General features: G+C 41.9%; 1 protein-coding gene across 2 annotated transcripts in view; it reads right to left on the bottom strand.

The window, feature by feature from the left end:
* Positions 1–16,237, bottom strand: part of PCSK4 (proprotein convertase subtilisin/kexin type 4) — a 107,794-nt gene that overhangs the window by 31,104 nt on the left and 60,453 nt on the right. For both annotated transcript variants that reach the window (XM_033957494.1, XM_033957495.1), the window contains exons 8-12: positions 10,540–10,752; positions 10,159–10,259; positions 9,614–9,717; positions 9,303–9,420; positions 4,445–4,624 (exon numbers count right to left, since the gene is read on the bottom strand). In XM_033957494.1, the coding sequence (XP_033813385.1) occupies positions 4,445–4,624; positions 9,303–9,420; positions 9,614–9,717; positions 10,159–10,259; positions 10,540–10,752 (716 nt within the window). The remainder of the gene's footprint in view (positions 1–4,444; positions 4,625–9,302; positions 9,421–9,613; positions 9,718–10,158; positions 10,260–10,539; positions 10,753–16,237) is intronic.

Here is a 16,237-nt window from a genome sequence, read left to right as displayed (position 1 = left end):
TGACACCTGTGCTTTATGGGTTGCCCTGCCAGCAGTAGTCTCTCATCAGAGTGTCTGTGTCCTCTCCCAGACAGAGCTACCCCAGGGCTACTGGGGACCTCTTGAGCATCGCAAGCTTCAAAAGTCAGATAAAACCCCCCCAAAATAACAAAAACTTCTTAGAGCAGATCAGAAAAACACTTTCCAGCTTGCTTGCAGAAGGAAAAAACTGAAGAGAGGCAATTCAGCCCATTGGGGAAGGAGGCAACGCTGAAGAAAAAGGGTATGATTCCTTCTGCAATGTCTCTCAACTGGAGGAAGTTAACCCATTAGTCAGGACTCGTATGCCCTGTGCAACAGAATTGGGTATATGGGGGGAGGGGGAGTAGGGTAACACATTTTTTATTCATCTTGCCATAGCAATTGCAATCAGCAAAATTATCTTCCATTTTAGATGTTGAATAGATGCAGTCGCTAGATGTTCAAAGGGGTGGGCTATGAGCTTGGCAAGGACTATATTCAAATCCCTTTCTAGGGCTGGGATATGGACAGATGATTTCATGTTCATGAGCCCTCACAAAAAGCATGCTACATTAGAATGGTCACAACAGCTTACTCTGAAACAGAGAGTGGAATATTACTATTGCTGCTAAGTGGATTCTTACAGAAATAATTTTGAGAACTGTGTCTGAGAGATGAAAGTGATAGGTAAGGTTTGTTAAGGGTAAACAAGAGACAGGATATTCATTTTGGACATGTGTCCACCAGGAGAAATGACCACTATGATTTTCTGGTAGACAGTTTTCTTGAGGCAACTAGTACTTGCTTTGCTGGTTCAGGGATAAGCAGTGTTTCATGGAGGTCCTGTCCAATCTCCAGGCTATCAAGCATAGACTCATAGATGAAGATCTGGCCCTTCTCTTGTGTGAGAAACATAGGATGATGCGAGAATACTTGGTTGCATACACTGGTAGAGAGACTCAGTAGTCAAGGGAACCAGATTTGATGGGGGTCATCAAAAAGCGATGAGTATTATTTACACTATCTGTGCAAATTTTTTTATAGTACTCTAGAGATGAGAGGAAAATGTGGGAAAGCATAAAGGAGGCCTTAACCCCACTATATAGCAAAGGTGTCTAGTGCAAGCCTGTACAGGCATGGATGAATGGAATAGAAAAAGCACATTTAGCATTGTCCTAAAAAGCAAAAAGATCTATGATGGGAATGCCCCATATATGGTAAATCATTTGGATCATGCTTTTGTCCAGCATCCATTCATGTGGGTTCAGCTTGCCACTGAGAGAATCTGATAACTGATTTTGTTGCCCTAAAAGATGCATGGCTTGAAGAATGACATTTAAATTGACAGATAAGTTCCTAATTTTCCTTCTCAACATAAGCAAAGGGTGCCCAATCCACATTGTAATGTAGAATATGGCAACTTGGTTGTCTGTCCTGATGAGAAGGGTTATAGTGATGGATCTTCACTGAAAATATACTCATTGCATTGAAGATTGTTCTGAGTTCCAAATGATTTATGTTTAAACATTATTTGTGTTGGATCCTGTTCCTTGTGTTTTCCAATGGAGCAGGTGAGCACCCCAGACCAACGTGAAGGTATCTGTTGTCAAAGTTAGCTGAGGAAGCTGTGTCTGAAAAGGACAAGATTCGATTGTTGGAGCCACAAATGAAAAAAGTAATTAATTGTTGAGGGATTGCTTTCAATGCCACTGAAGTAGGTTCATGTGAATTCAGGTTAACAGAATGACATGTTACAGCTATGTGACCCAATAGTTGTAATCTGGTGCGAGTTGTGACCGAGGGTGCAACAGAAACTCGAGTTGCAATTTGTTGAAGAGTATGCAATCTCTGCTGTGGTAGAAAAGCCTTAGGCTACTAATATATTCAGATAAGGTCAGAAAAGCTAAATAATGGTGGTGGGCATTGGGGAAGATTTTTGCAGATTTATCAGAAGCCTAGATTTTGTAAGGATGTACATAATAGCAGCTACTGAGAGTTCTGTTGCCCACTTTGAAGGACCTGAAATAAGCCAATTGTCAAAGAATGAAAAAATATAGTGATCGCTTCTTCGAAGAGCAGTGTAACTACCACCAGACACTTTGTAAAGACTCAGAGTGCAGTAGACAGTCCAAAAGGAAGAACCTTGTACTGGAAATGGTGATGGAAAAGATGAATTTTAGAAATAGCTAATTGTATGAATTAGGATGTGAGTGCAGGCATCTTTAAGGTCAAGTTCAGCAAGCAAATAGTTTTGGCTAAGGAGAAGAAGAATAGTGGCAAGGGAATTAATTGAACCTCTCTCTTTTGAGGAACTTGTTGAGATTACAGAGATCTTTTTTTTTTTTTAAATTCTTTATTCATTTTAAAAATCTTTCATCAAGTGTACAATATTCATAATCAACACAATGAAACAAGGCACTTGCATATCTTACATTATAATCTAAACATATAAATGTAACCCTCCCCCCCACCCTCCCTCAAAACCCTTCATTCATGTAACGAAACCTATCTTTGTATCCCTCCCCCCTTTTTTAGAAAATTATTTAGTCACTTTTAAAGAGCCTACTTCTTAGTACATAAATATATCATTAAGTAGATATATATCATCATACATTAATTCAATTCTCACCTCTCTACACCTGTTTATATACATTAATCCATTAGAAAGAAAACTCATATATTAAAAATATAGCATTCCTATTAAAAGAACCTTCTCCTGGAGACCCCTATTACACGAATATAAATTTCAAATAACTAGTAAAAAGCATATCTCTTTTTTTTTTTTAAAGAGCACATGAGAGAATTTCATATATTTGAACAAAAACCATTAAGTCTCCTATTTTCATATAATCCTTAAACCCACACAAACTTAGCACTCTTCCAGCATATATTCATCGCGTTTATTTGTACATAACACTGAACCTCCAATATTGTTCCAGGATACCAATATCAGAATGATTTGGAGATAGGACAAGAATCCAGCAATTAGTTCCGCCTTTTATCCGCAATCATTCTCAATCCAAAAAGAAAAGAGATAGTCCTTTGACATCGACGATTTGCATATAAATTGTCAGAGTTGATGGTAGCACGAAAATGATTTAAATGATGTAGATTCAGATGTTCCTATACGTCACTGAGGACGGAGCATGCATGCACACCAACCCTCTATGAAGAGAGAGGCGGTATTCTATTTAAATCATCAAATTTGTGAAAGCCAGTTCTGACACTTATTATTAATGGAACTACACCATGAGTTGGAGGCGGAGCATGCTCTAACGTCCTTACACATAAGAAGAGAAGCAGTCTCAAACATCATCTACTTCACGTCAGAAATCCTCTTCAGAATTGACAAATAGTTTTACTCAGCTCTGCTATGTAGATGAATAAATTTTTCCAGGATTGCAATCTTCCATATCAAAAGGAAGAAACACCCAAAGTTTATCAAAGGTCTTCAACTCGTCAGTCATTCAGTCATCATAGTAACATCTGTGTCCTTCCATAACTCAGTCACCATAGTAACCTATGTGTCCTTCCGAATATCAAATGCCCCTCTTTTCATTCATCAGCCTTAGATTACAGAGATCTAGTATGGGTTGAAGCCCTCCTATCTTTTGGGGGATGAAGAAGAATTTTGAATAGTTATGAAGCACAAAGAGATCATCAGATGTGGGACTCTCCAAAGAACCAGTATCCTGAATTCATACCTTTTGAGGAGGATGGGACAGCAACGGAATAGAATTGTGGATGTGGGTAGAAGGAAGGCATTAAGTCTACTCTATTGGATTGGGATAGTGTGCATGGTACTGGAAAGAAGTGTGTAGAATTATAACTATAGATGAGGTAAGAGGTAGAAAATGAGTGAGTGTTTATAATTTTTGTTAAACAATGTGGAAAGCTTGATGCAGTTATGTGCAGAATGCCTATTTCTTCTCCCCTGTTCCATAAGATTGAACTTAGGCTTTCCTAACTAGTACATGTATCCCTCTTACAACTGTTCACACCACTGCCATCTATCAAAGCATCTTCCCTCTGAGAGGTTTTGCTGTTAGAAACCCTACACACATCTGAATCAAACCCCTAGATAACATTTTCTTGTGCCATCAGTCACTGGTGTCTGCTTGGTCAGATTGTTTATTTGCTTATTTCTCTCCTGCCCTTATCCAGGGCAAGTTACATATGAACATACAAAATAAAACATTAACATTTGTCGTACAAATCAATACAAAAACACACTATAACAAATTACATACTTACATATAAAATCAAATTGCATATGACATACACGTCGCATCAACGACAAATATCATTTAAGGCAAAAACTGGCGAAACCCTAACATTCGTCAAAATATAAAATTACATAAGGCATACAAAATGCCTCAATGGCAGACATCATTATGCCAGATAAAACAGACCAGACCATCGAACACCTCCGTGACCAGCTTACCGAACTGCCACAAGGATGGATCTGGTGCCCGTGGGACTGGTGAGAGAGATTTCTAAGTCTCCCCGACGGCTGTAGCTGAGTGTGACTCGTGCCTGAATGTGCTCCAGGGAGCGGATGAAGTTGGGTGTGCCAGCACAGGAAGTAACATTCTTACGAACAACAAGATGTGATGTAATTGTCCTGCAGGAAGATCAAACATTTGGTGAAACTTTCCCAGTACCTTCATTGCAACAATGGAGTGATAGGACAGAATTGAAAATTTGGAAACATGACTTTCTTTTAAATAGACATTGGGCAATTTCCAAACTGTTTTAGCAGCGTATATTCGGTGCCTTAAATGCACCCTCTATGCAAATAAAAGGTACAAGCCATAGTGCCACAACATACAGACTTTTGATATTTAGTCAAGGTATTCCCAGGGCCTAATTATGGTAGGCTTGCAAAAGCTCATACTTTCCTTTTTTTTTTTTTAAGTATATATGTTATTTTAGGGGAAAAAAATACCCAGGCAAAAAGGGGGCTTACTTAAGCAAATTTCAGAGTTAAAGAACACACATACTCGTACTTAAAAGTTAGTGTAAAGTCTAACATTGGGCAGTTGGGATTATTACAGAGAGAATAGGTTCAAAAGGAAAAATTAGGTCCTTACCTGCTAATTTTCTTTGTTTTAGTCCCTGCAGACCGGCACAGAAACTGATGGGTTTCTAGAGGACAAAGGGATTGAGGGGTACAGATAAGAGTAGAGTTAGGTACAGGGATAGGAGTGAGAGGCAAGTATAGGAATAACCAGGGACCACTGATCAGGCAATGGGCCTGATGGGCCGCCGCGGGAGCGGGAGCGGACCGCTGGGCGAGATGGACCTCTGGTCTGCCTCAGCGGAGGCAACTTCTTATGTTCTTATGTTTACTCTCCTCTGCCAGTAGGTGGAGACAGAGACACTAACTTTTGACATCAGTATAACTGGGCCATGCAGTCCTTCTTACAATCAGTATTTACGAAGAGCCAAGCAGAAATAAACAAGGCTTATTCCAGAACCTACAACTCCACATTCACAGAAACCCTCCTTCCACAAGGCCGCTACCACCACCACCACAATTTTGGTGAAGGTCCTTGGCACCATGGCCAGATCAAAGGGAAGCGCACAAAAAGCACAGTTACTTACCGTAACAGGTGTTATCCAGGGACAGCAGGCAGATATTCTTAACTGATGGATGACGGCACCGACGGAGCCCCGGTACGGACAATTTTGGAGTGATTGCACTCTAAGAACTTAGAAAGTTCTAGCTAGGCCACACCGCGCATGCGCAAGTGCCTTCCCGCCCGACGGAGGCGCGCGGTCCCCAGTTAAGATAAGCCAGCTAAGAAGCCAACCTGGGGAGGTGGGTGGGACGTAAGAATATCTGTCTGCTGTCCCTGGATAACACCTGTTACGGTAAGTAACTGTGCTTTATCCCAGGACAAGCAGGCAGCATATTCTTAACTGATGGGTGACTTCCAAGCTAACAAAAAGAGGGATAGAGGGAAGGTTGGCCATTAGGAAAATAAATTTTGTAAAACAGATTGGCCGAAGTGTCCATCCCGTCTGGAGAATGCATCCAGACAATAATGAGATGTGAAAGTATGAACTGAGAACCAAGTAGCAGCCTTGCAGATTTCCTCAATAGGAGGGATACCAGACCAGGGAATGGAAGAGTTTATAAGAACATAAGAAGTTGCCTCCGCTGAGGCAGACCAGATGTCCATCTCGCCCAGCGGTCCGCTCCCGCGGCGGCCCATCAGGCCTATTGCCTGAGTAGTGGTCCCTGCCTATTTCTATAACTTACCTCTTACTCCTATCCCTATAACCTACCTCTACTCCTATCTGTACCCCTCAATCCCTTTGTCCTCTAGGAACCTATCCAAACCTTCTTTGAAGCCCTGTAACCTGCTCCTGCCTATCACAGCCTCCGGAAGCGCGTTCCATGTAGTAGAGAGAGATGCCAGATTATGGAAAGGAGAGGAGGTGCCAGACTGAGAAGGGGGGAAAGGAAGGAGAGAGATGTCAGACCACTGGGAGGAGGGAGGGAAGGAGAGAGATGTCAGACCATGGAAATGGGGAGGGAAGGAGAGAGAGATAGGAAGGGAAGGTAAGATATGGAAAAGTAGATTTTGAGAAGCAGAAAAATGGAAAAATTGAATATTAAGTTAATGCCAAAGATGGATGCAAGGTAGAAAGTGAAGAAGAGAAAAACAGTCAATGGATAAAAAGGCCCTGGAAACATAGTTAAAAGCACAGAAAAATAAAGTCACTAGACCACAAAGGTAGGGAAAATGATTTTATTTTCAATATAGTGATTGAAATGTGCCAGTTTTGAGAATTTATATCTCCTGTGTGTATATGAAAAATGAAAGGAAAAAATGGCATTACAATTAGTAAAGGGGGCAGGAGCGTGGGAGGCCTGTGTGGTTGGAGGTACTTAGCTTGAAGTAGTTAAGAAACACTTCTGTAGGTAATCAGCCGGCACCAGTGCCTCTCCTTCTCTCCCGCCCTCTTCCCTTCTGGTACCCCCTACTGGCATCTCAGGGCCCGTCTGGAAGACCTCTGCGCATGCACGGATGTCAACGTGATGTCACGTATGCGCACATCATCATCACGGCAACGTCTGCGCACTTCCGGGTGCCTTGAGCTACAACCTGCGGCACTCACTACATTTTCCAACTTCATTGCGGCCCCGGATCATTTTTGAGTCGTGCAGGCCTGATATAAAGGCTCCTTTATTTCTTCTGTCTGGTCATCTTTTTTCAGTTTATTTCTTCTCACAGCTAACCAGCTGTATCAAGAAAATGCAGACCCCACAGGCACTCTAAACTGTAGTCGTAGCCAGTATCGGTGGCCAGGCGTACTGTTGAGGCTCCTCTAGATTCAGAAAAAACCTGGGAAGGTGGGGGAAATGGGGGAGGGACTCAACTCTTCCAAGTATGACACCCCCCAAGGTCGGTAGGATCCCCAAAAGGGTCCCCCAAGCTCTGTATGGACAGACAAAAGAACAAGAAAGATTCACTAATCATATCCAACAGGCCTTAACAAACCTCAGCACAGACTAAATAAACAAACCACTCCACCTGCTGGAGACTGAGAAAAGACTGATTGTAAGAGGACCTGCATAGCCCACTTGTACTGATGTCAAAAGTCAGTGTCTCAGTCTTCAACCTACTGGAAGAGGAGCGTAAACCCATCAGTTTCTGTGCTGGTCTGGAGGGACGATAAAGAATATGATGGATTGTATTCTGTAGGGATTGAGGTTTGATCACATTACACCTGTATTAACTAAGTGACACAGATTACCTATGCAATACCATATTCAATTTAAAATAGTGATGTTGGTGTTTAAGGCTTGATTTTGGGAAGTTCTAGTCTATTTGCAGGCTAAGATCCAGCATTACATTCAGGGCTGCAGTTTAAAAGTCTCAAGGAACACACCTTTTATATGTTCCTAGTGTAAAAGGAAGTATGATTAATGAATTACTGGTAGAGAGCTTCCTCAGTTGTGGCACCTCAGGATCTTCAAAATGAAACTGATTTGGCTAGATTTAAGAGGAGTTTGAAGACATTTGTGTTTGAACATATTTATAGTTAATTTGGGTGGGAGGGATATATTGGACTAGTCTGTGACGTTAACTATGCTTTGTAAATTAATTACATTGTGAACCACAAGGAGTAAAATGGACCTGCACATTCAGGTAAAGTACCTTTGGATTTTGCAGCTATGTGGACAATATAAACATTGCCTTCAATGATGCAGTAGCAAGGCCGCAAACTACCATTCAGGAAAGCAGGGTCCAATTTCCCAGGCCAAATTACACTCCTTGAGAAAGGAGCTTAAGAGAAGTACAGTGGTACCTCGGTTTACGAGTGCACCGGTTTGCAAGTGTTTTGCAAGATGAGCAAAACATTTGCAAACTTGGTGCCTCGTAAACCGAGCACGCCTCGATTTGCGAGCGCACCCCCCCCCCCCCCCCGCGAACCGGCACCCTCCCCCCGCGATCCGGCACTCCCCCCCGCCGCAACCCGAGATCCCCCCAACCCACCCGAACCCTCTTCTTACTTTGATAAAGCCTCCGCACTGGCACCAGCATGTCCTGTGCTGGTGCCGGTGCCCGAACATCTGTCTCCTGTGCTGGGCCTTGAGCATGTGCGCATGCTCAAGGCCTTAGAGTTCACGTCAAACGTGAGGGGTTGGAGGGTGGAGGGGTTGGAGGGTGGGAACCTATCAAAGCGAGTTTCTATTATTTCCTATGGGGAAACTCGCTTTGATAAACAAGCATTTTGGATTACGAGCATGCTCCTGGAACGGATTATGCTCGTAATCCAAGGTACCACTGTATTCACTAATCCAGGACAACAGAGTCCCAGCTCTTCAACAATTGTATCATCAAATGGTTAGAATTACCAGAATCTAGTGTGAGCCAGTCTGTGACCCCCCTAATCTGAAGGGTTGCTAATTCAATGAGTGGACTAGCTGGGAGAAGCAACAGATTAAGAGGAGGAAAATCCAGACAGCTGTGAACAAAAGCTATAAGGCCTCAGTATGGACTGGTCCTAACTGAGATAGAAGTTCAAGGGAAATGGAGATGAGAGAGGTCAGCAAGTGCCTATGTTCGTTTACTTGTGTTGTAGAGAGCCTTCTGTACCCCACAGCAGTATAATATGCTCTCTAGAAAAAGATAATACCATATTGGGAAAAGGGGAAATTTTACTTTTCAAGTAAGAGTTGAAGGTTGTGTTGAATTTTTATACAACTTCTCCTTTTCTGCACTTCTCAATAATGAAGCCTTCACATTAGAGTTTCACCCCTCATCTATCCTTTGAGCTCTTACTGTGCTGAGGACAGAACTTGAATTAAACATCTCCTCTGGGGGCGAACAGTTTCCCACTTTTCGGCCAAGTTCACCATAATGCTGGCATCCAGGAGCCCATAACCATAATTGTGGCTGACTAGGAGAAAAACAAACTCAATTTAAGGAAAACATTTATTGTGACCAAATGTTCAAAGCCCCTCCTACATATGCCTCTCTGCTTCCCACCAGAGAAATAAAGGCTTCTCTTCCAAAACTGGGTGTGAGATCTCAGCTTCTTCTACCTCTAGAATTGAAGGCCATTCTGGGAGATTCACTCAGGGTAGCCTTACCCTTCCGTCCTACTCCATTCAGGACCCAGTCATCAGCCTTCAGATGAGCTGCATTTGATGAACGCACCACAAGGTGTTGCAGATCCCTCCAAGTCAGTGCTGGGCTGTGGAGATAAGAGGATACAAGATCCACATAAATCAGGAAGCCATAAAAGGCAGCTGAGATAAGCATGGGGCAAGCAGGTGGGATAGGTTGGAGATGTGGAAAAGAGGATTTTTATATGAGGAAAGGGTATATGGAAAAGGAGGGGGGACGATACAATTGTTAATGCAGTAGGAGACCATAAGAACACAGGCCTTCTATGTAACTAAAGAATCTGAAGCACCTGAGAAGAGGGGAGAGGCGATAAGATGAATATGGCAGGAAAATCATGTTGATTTAAGTTTCAGTTATTACATACAGTAATTTGCATATTTCATCCTGTTTATTCTGGTTGAATGGCATTTATTGTATGTAATTTTCCTATTGTTGCCAGTAAACAATTATTATTAAAAGGCAGCTAGGAAGTATAAGCATTTATGGCATTATAAAATGTTCCACTTACTTTGCTTCCAAAGCAAGGGCAACAATAGCAGCTGCAAGAGGAGCAGAGGCAGAAGTACCAGTGTGTCGCTCAGTGCAACGATGACGAATATCTGTTGTCACCTTTGGGAGGAAAATGGGGCACACAAGAGGTCTGTATTCAGCAGTGTGCCATACATTCACCGTTAAGAAACACTATCCATTTGCATCCAGTGTATTTCCATGGGGAAGCCTATTTCAATGAAATTAACTTCTCCCCTATCCTAGTTCAACAAATAACACAATAGTTTTCCCAATGCTAGAATGCTCCTCCTCATAAACCTCTTTCAATAGGTGCCCATCCCTCTTTTTCAGAATATTTCCCATATGTTCCCAGCCCTAATATATAGAAAAGACGACTTACAATCTGCCGTTCATTCTTGACGCCACTGCTGTATGTAGTGGTGAGGGTGGAAGCACAGGCTTCACTGTACCAGGGAACGTTGCCTCTTTCTGTCGTGCTACCCACAGAAAGTGTATAAATGCTGTTGGTGTAACCATCACAGTTGCAGTTATCATAGTGGAATCCACCATTCCCAGAGGCCCAGATATAGAGGGAGCCCAGGCCTCCTCTGCCCTAGTGGGAGAAGAGAGGGGAAACTGGGAGCAGCACACTGTGAAAAGGAACAGTTATGTGGCTTTGTGGGCTTTCCTGTTAGTAATTACTTGGGAACATTCATTGAAATATAAACCATAGATACAGAATGGTCAAAAACTGTAATAAATATTAAATAAAAGAATTGCCAACCAAACTGATATTTTTAAAAATAATTTTCCAACACACACAAAACTTACAATGTATTTATCTTCTCTCTCTTCTTTTTCTCTCATCTTTTGACACAATTTAATGTACCTTACAAAGCTCCAGCATGAACAAATGAGCAAAAACTAGGACCTCTGATCTATCCAATAGATGGGTTGGAGGTGGAAAGTTGTTGTCTTTAGACTTTAGGATACATATATGAAAATTTGCACTTCTGTTAACATGGAACAATTAGGTTCTTACCTCAGTAATCTTCTTTCTAGTAGACAAACACTTTATTCCTGAACCTTTGGGTAGTCAACCCCTTCATGCAAGAATTCTTGTAGAGAGCCTCATTAGCATTCTTTTGCTCCGCCTCCCATTCCTCTGGGCTGTACTTCAATTCCTCAGTTTGTACCAAAGCAGATGGTCAGCCCTGGATGGGAAATAGAACAAGGAAGGGTATTGGGACTCTCCCCGAGAAATATGTCTTTTCTGCTCATATCAATAACATATAACAGATGAAACAAAACTTAACCCTTTGCAATACATAACAAGATGAAAACAAACAAATCACTAACCTGAGAGCAACCTGCACTAAGAGTGTGGGAGATTCTATAGGAAAAAAACCCCTAGATTCTTCAACACAGCAGTCACGTCCTTTATCCTCTTAAGGCTGGATAAAGGAAAGAAACAAAATGGCCAGATTCCCCAGCTCATTTGAGGTAGTAAGCAGGCAAATTAACATCTGACAAGGTGAGCTTCATGAATAAAGTCTGTCTACTAGAAAGAAGATTACTGAGGTAAGAATCTAATCTTTCCTTCTAGTGTGACAGACACTTTAGTCCTGAGCCTTCAGAAAATAACAAAGCAGACCCCAGAGTTTAAGGCAGGGCAGACAGGCCTGCTAACAGTACAGATGATCTAAATGCGGGGTCCATTTTGGCCGCTATGTCCACCCAAAAAGAAATTAGACAGTTGCAGATCGTGCAGAATACATCTGTTAAAATATTCCACGCAAAAAAGTTTGACTATGTTTCGTCCCAATTAATCAAAGCTCACTGGCTGCCAGTCAAATATAGAATTACTTATAAAATCCTATTATTAAATTCAAAACTAGTTCTAGTTCTCAACCAAAATTCATCAATAGACTTCTTTCTCCTTACACTCCACACAAATCACTTCGCTCTGTCACACAAAATCTCCTCACTATCCCATCTCTAAAACACATTAACACTATGCGATCAAACATTTTTTCAGTTACCGCGATCAAACATTTTTTCAGTCCCTCTGGAACTCCATACCTAACTGTCTCAGAGAAGAAACAATTTTAAATTATTTCAAATCCAAATTAAAAACCTTTCTGTTCAGTGACCTCTTTGAATTGTAATTGCCCTAATAAGGACAATTCAACGCTCCCCAACAAAGTTTTTCCCCCCGCCTTCTGTTTGTCCCTTCTAAATTCCTTTTCTTTTAATTTTGTAGTTCTAGCCCTCTTCCCTTTTGTTACAGTCCGTCCCATCCACTTGTCTGTCGTACTAACTTTCCCCAGTGATGTTTATATTTACCAATTCAGATGTTCTTTCTTTATTTTATTTTTAAATGTATCTTATATAATTACCTTTTCATCGATGTACAATGCCTAGAAATCTGATAGGCGGTATAATAAATTTTAAATAAACTTGAAACTATGGAGAGAGGACTATGTTGCCACAATAAAAAATTCTTCCAGGGATACCGCTGAAGATTCCACCCATGATGTTTTCTACTTCCAATATAGGCTGAAGAACTGGCTATATGGGTCCATCTTGAAATGGTCTGTTTCGAGGCTGGTCAGCCTTTACAGGCAGTCCCCACCACTATGAAAAGATGATCTGACAGTTGGGATTTGTTTGTGACCTCCAGATACCATAGTAATACTCTGTGCACATCCATCAATTTCAACATCTTATCACTCTTTCTTAATCCTAAGTGAGTGAAGGCAGGCAATCACACTTCTTGGTTGATATGGAAGCTGGGAACCACTCTCTGTAAGAAAGATGGAACTGTGTGCAAGACTACACCTGAATCCAAAATTCTGAGGAAGGGATCTCTGCTTGACAAAGCCCACAGTTCCGACACTCGTCAGACTCAGGTAATCACCATCAAAAATACTGTTTTGATTGTAAGATTGTAAGAACCTTACTCTAAAGGTTCATAGGACGCTCTAGCCTTACCTGTAGGACCAGATTAAGACTCCATGCCAGAAAAGGAGGTCGTAGTGGAGAATGTAGGCACAAAGCGCCCTTCAAAAATCTGGCCACATCTGGATGCGTGGCTACGGTGCTTTTATTAACCTTAGGCTCAAAACATGAGAGTCCCGCAATATGAACTTTCAGGGAGCCAACTGCAAGGCCTTTTTCCAGTCCTTCCTTCACGAAAGTGAGCATCACATAAAGCATTACTTTTAATCACCCATCTATCACTCTTATAAATGGCACCATCCAGCATATGCAATTAATACTCACTGTTGGTATCCTGAATTGTTCCAGTTGGCATCTCTCTCCACCAATTTACATTTTCCATCATCTTATATTGTTCACATCTTTTTAGTTGTCTTTTTGGGTTTCATGATTCTCTAGCATATCTGTTACATAGAAACATAGAAAATGATAGCAGAAAAGGGCCAAAGCCCATCAAGTCTGCCCACTCTACTGACCCACCCCCTAATTCTACCCTCCTAGAGATCCCACCCCTAATGACCCTTCCCCTTAACTCTGCCCTCTTAGAGATCCCACATGGGCATCCCATTTACTCTTAAAATCTGGAATGCCGCTGGCCTCTATCACCTGCACAGGAAGCTCATTCCAATGAGCAACCACCCTTTCAGTGAAGAAATACTTCCTGGTGTCGCTATGAAATCTTCCACCCCTAAGTTTTAGCGGATGCCCTCTTATGGCCGAGGGCCCTTTGAGAAAGAAGATATCATCTTCCTCCTCGATGCGACCGGTGATGTATTTGTTTTGTTTAAATTTTTTATTCATTTTCATACATCCACAAGTGTAACATAGAAATTTAAAACGATCTCATTAAACATACACTTGAATTCCTTTCATGTACCACTGTAAATACAATATATTATTCTGTATTTATGAACAAAAATAACTGAAATATATGTATTACCTAATATGTATAATAATTGTTATAAAAATTTAAACCCCTCCTTTCCCTCCCCTCCCAATATACATAACAATTATAATAAAAATAATGACAAATACAAGTCAAAGATATATTTAAACGTCTCAATCATGTCTCCCCTCTCCCTACGTTCTTCGAGAGAGTATAGCCGCAATATATTTAGCCTCTCCTCGTACAAGAGATCCTTGAGCCCCGAGACCATCCTGGTGGCCATCCGTTGAACCGACTCAATTCTCAGCACATCTTTACGGTAATGTGGCCTCCAGAATTGTACACAGTATTCCAGATGAGATCTCACCATGGCTCTGTACAATGGCATTATGACCTTGGAGGGATTCCGTGATCACCTCCAAAATTTGGGCCTGCGCACAGTCGGAGTCTTCTCTGAAATCAAGGGCCTCCACCATTTGGCCCCCTTAGAGATGAAGCAGTATCTCCTGCTACAGAGGGTCCTGACTGGGAGAGTAAAAGACATTGAAATAAAGCCATCTTTGTTCCAGTTTTCCTCAGACGACCTCCCCGTCTTGCACGTCACATTGTTGCTAGGGAATTGCGCTCCTCAGAGGGGGTGGGAGAACCCCCGGCGCCAGCATGGCCGCAATCCCTGAAGGTTCCACATGGCCCTTGTTAATCATTTAAGCTTCAAACATCATATTGATGAATTCAGGGGATACCCCTGTCTAGGACTTCCAGACAGCCTCTGTGGATGTTCATGAGCTCCCTTCTGGGGTTATGCAACAGCGCCACAGCTGTGCTTCGCTGGAGACACATTTGTACTGCTCCCCAGTTCGAACCTGGACTTTTTTCCTGGCCTTCACACCATCTGGGCATGAACACCCTCTGAGGGACATGGGGAGGCTAAGCAAGCAGCCCCCCCTCCTCCAATGTGCTGCGCAACACATGGGACATGGATGATCCTCAGACAGCCCTCTAGTGCAAATCTGGCATGAATCCAAGGATCCTAGCCTAATGAATTCATCACACCTGTTTTTAAGCAAAAACGAGATGTTTTAAGGCAGATAGGGACTTTTATTTTCAAATTGGGAAATCAAAGATGGCCATGGCAGCGATTTTAGCACCAAAAACAGCCCGAGGGAGCTACACTGAGGTCCAAAAACTAGCAATTTAGGGATTTTTAAGGTGGTAACCCTGACTCTAATCCCAGAATCCCCCCCCCCCCCCCAATTTTGTTTTTCAAGCTGTCAGCCTGTTATTCATCATGCCATGCTGTATGCTGGAAGCTACAGACAGCTTACAAGGAGAACTTCTGCCTTAACAAACCTGGAATTCAGACTACTTGTCTCTTCAGACTGCCTCTCAAGCCCAACAAACCAGCCGGAGACCTCAACCCTCACCGGACCTTGCACGCACAGACTGGCTGAGAAAAGCAGTTGGATCTAATCCTGGAAAAACTGTCAAAGCCACTCAGCCTATGTTTAAGCCCACTGTGGACGATCCTGGGGCAAGTCTTGCTCCCAAGGGATCAATCCCTAAGCCACCAAACTTTTCATGCAGGCTGCCCCTTGGAAACAGACCCTCAACTTAGGAGTCTGCACTCTCACACAGCAAAAAATGAATTTAATAAAAAAATAAACACGAGCAAAAAGACAGGCTCTTACCATCTCACTTGTAGACAGACAAGTGAGGGATTGATGGACAGCCCAGAGGGATGGGAGGCAGAATGCTAATGGAGTTCTCTACAAGAATTCTCACAAAAAGTGGTTCATTACCTGAAGATTCTAATATAAAGTATCTGTCGCACTAGAAGGGACAATTACAGAGTGATTGAAATCTAAATGTCATGGCATGATTATATTATATCTGATTTCACATACACAGTAGTTGGGTATCAGCTGATGTAAAATTGGACATTTTATAGTGTGTATAATTGCATCATGCTATGTTAGACAGCTCTGCACAATTCAAATATGGCTCCACTCAAATAATAGCAACATTACATATGAGCACAGTAAACTACTATAATTTTACATTTTACTGGATGTGTTTTCCCTATAAAATAATTGTTTGAAATTCTGGACCTTACAGATCTAGATTTCAGGATCTTCAGAGTGAGTATGCATGAAATATTGACATATATTTGTTTTAAGAAGATTACTTAGCTCTAAGGCTGAACAAAATATTA

Source organism: Geotrypetes seraphini, chromosome 8 (assembly GCF_902459505.1).
Source record: "Geotrypetes seraphini chromosome 8, aGeoSer1.1, whole genome shotgun sequence".
In the NCBI taxonomy this organism is placed as follows: domain Eukaryota; kingdom Metazoa; phylum Chordata; class Amphibia; order Gymnophiona; family Dermophiidae; genus Geotrypetes; species Geotrypetes seraphini.
The sequence above is the reverse complement of the archived record's forward strand: the minus strand, read 5'-3'. Positions and strand labels throughout refer to the sequence as shown.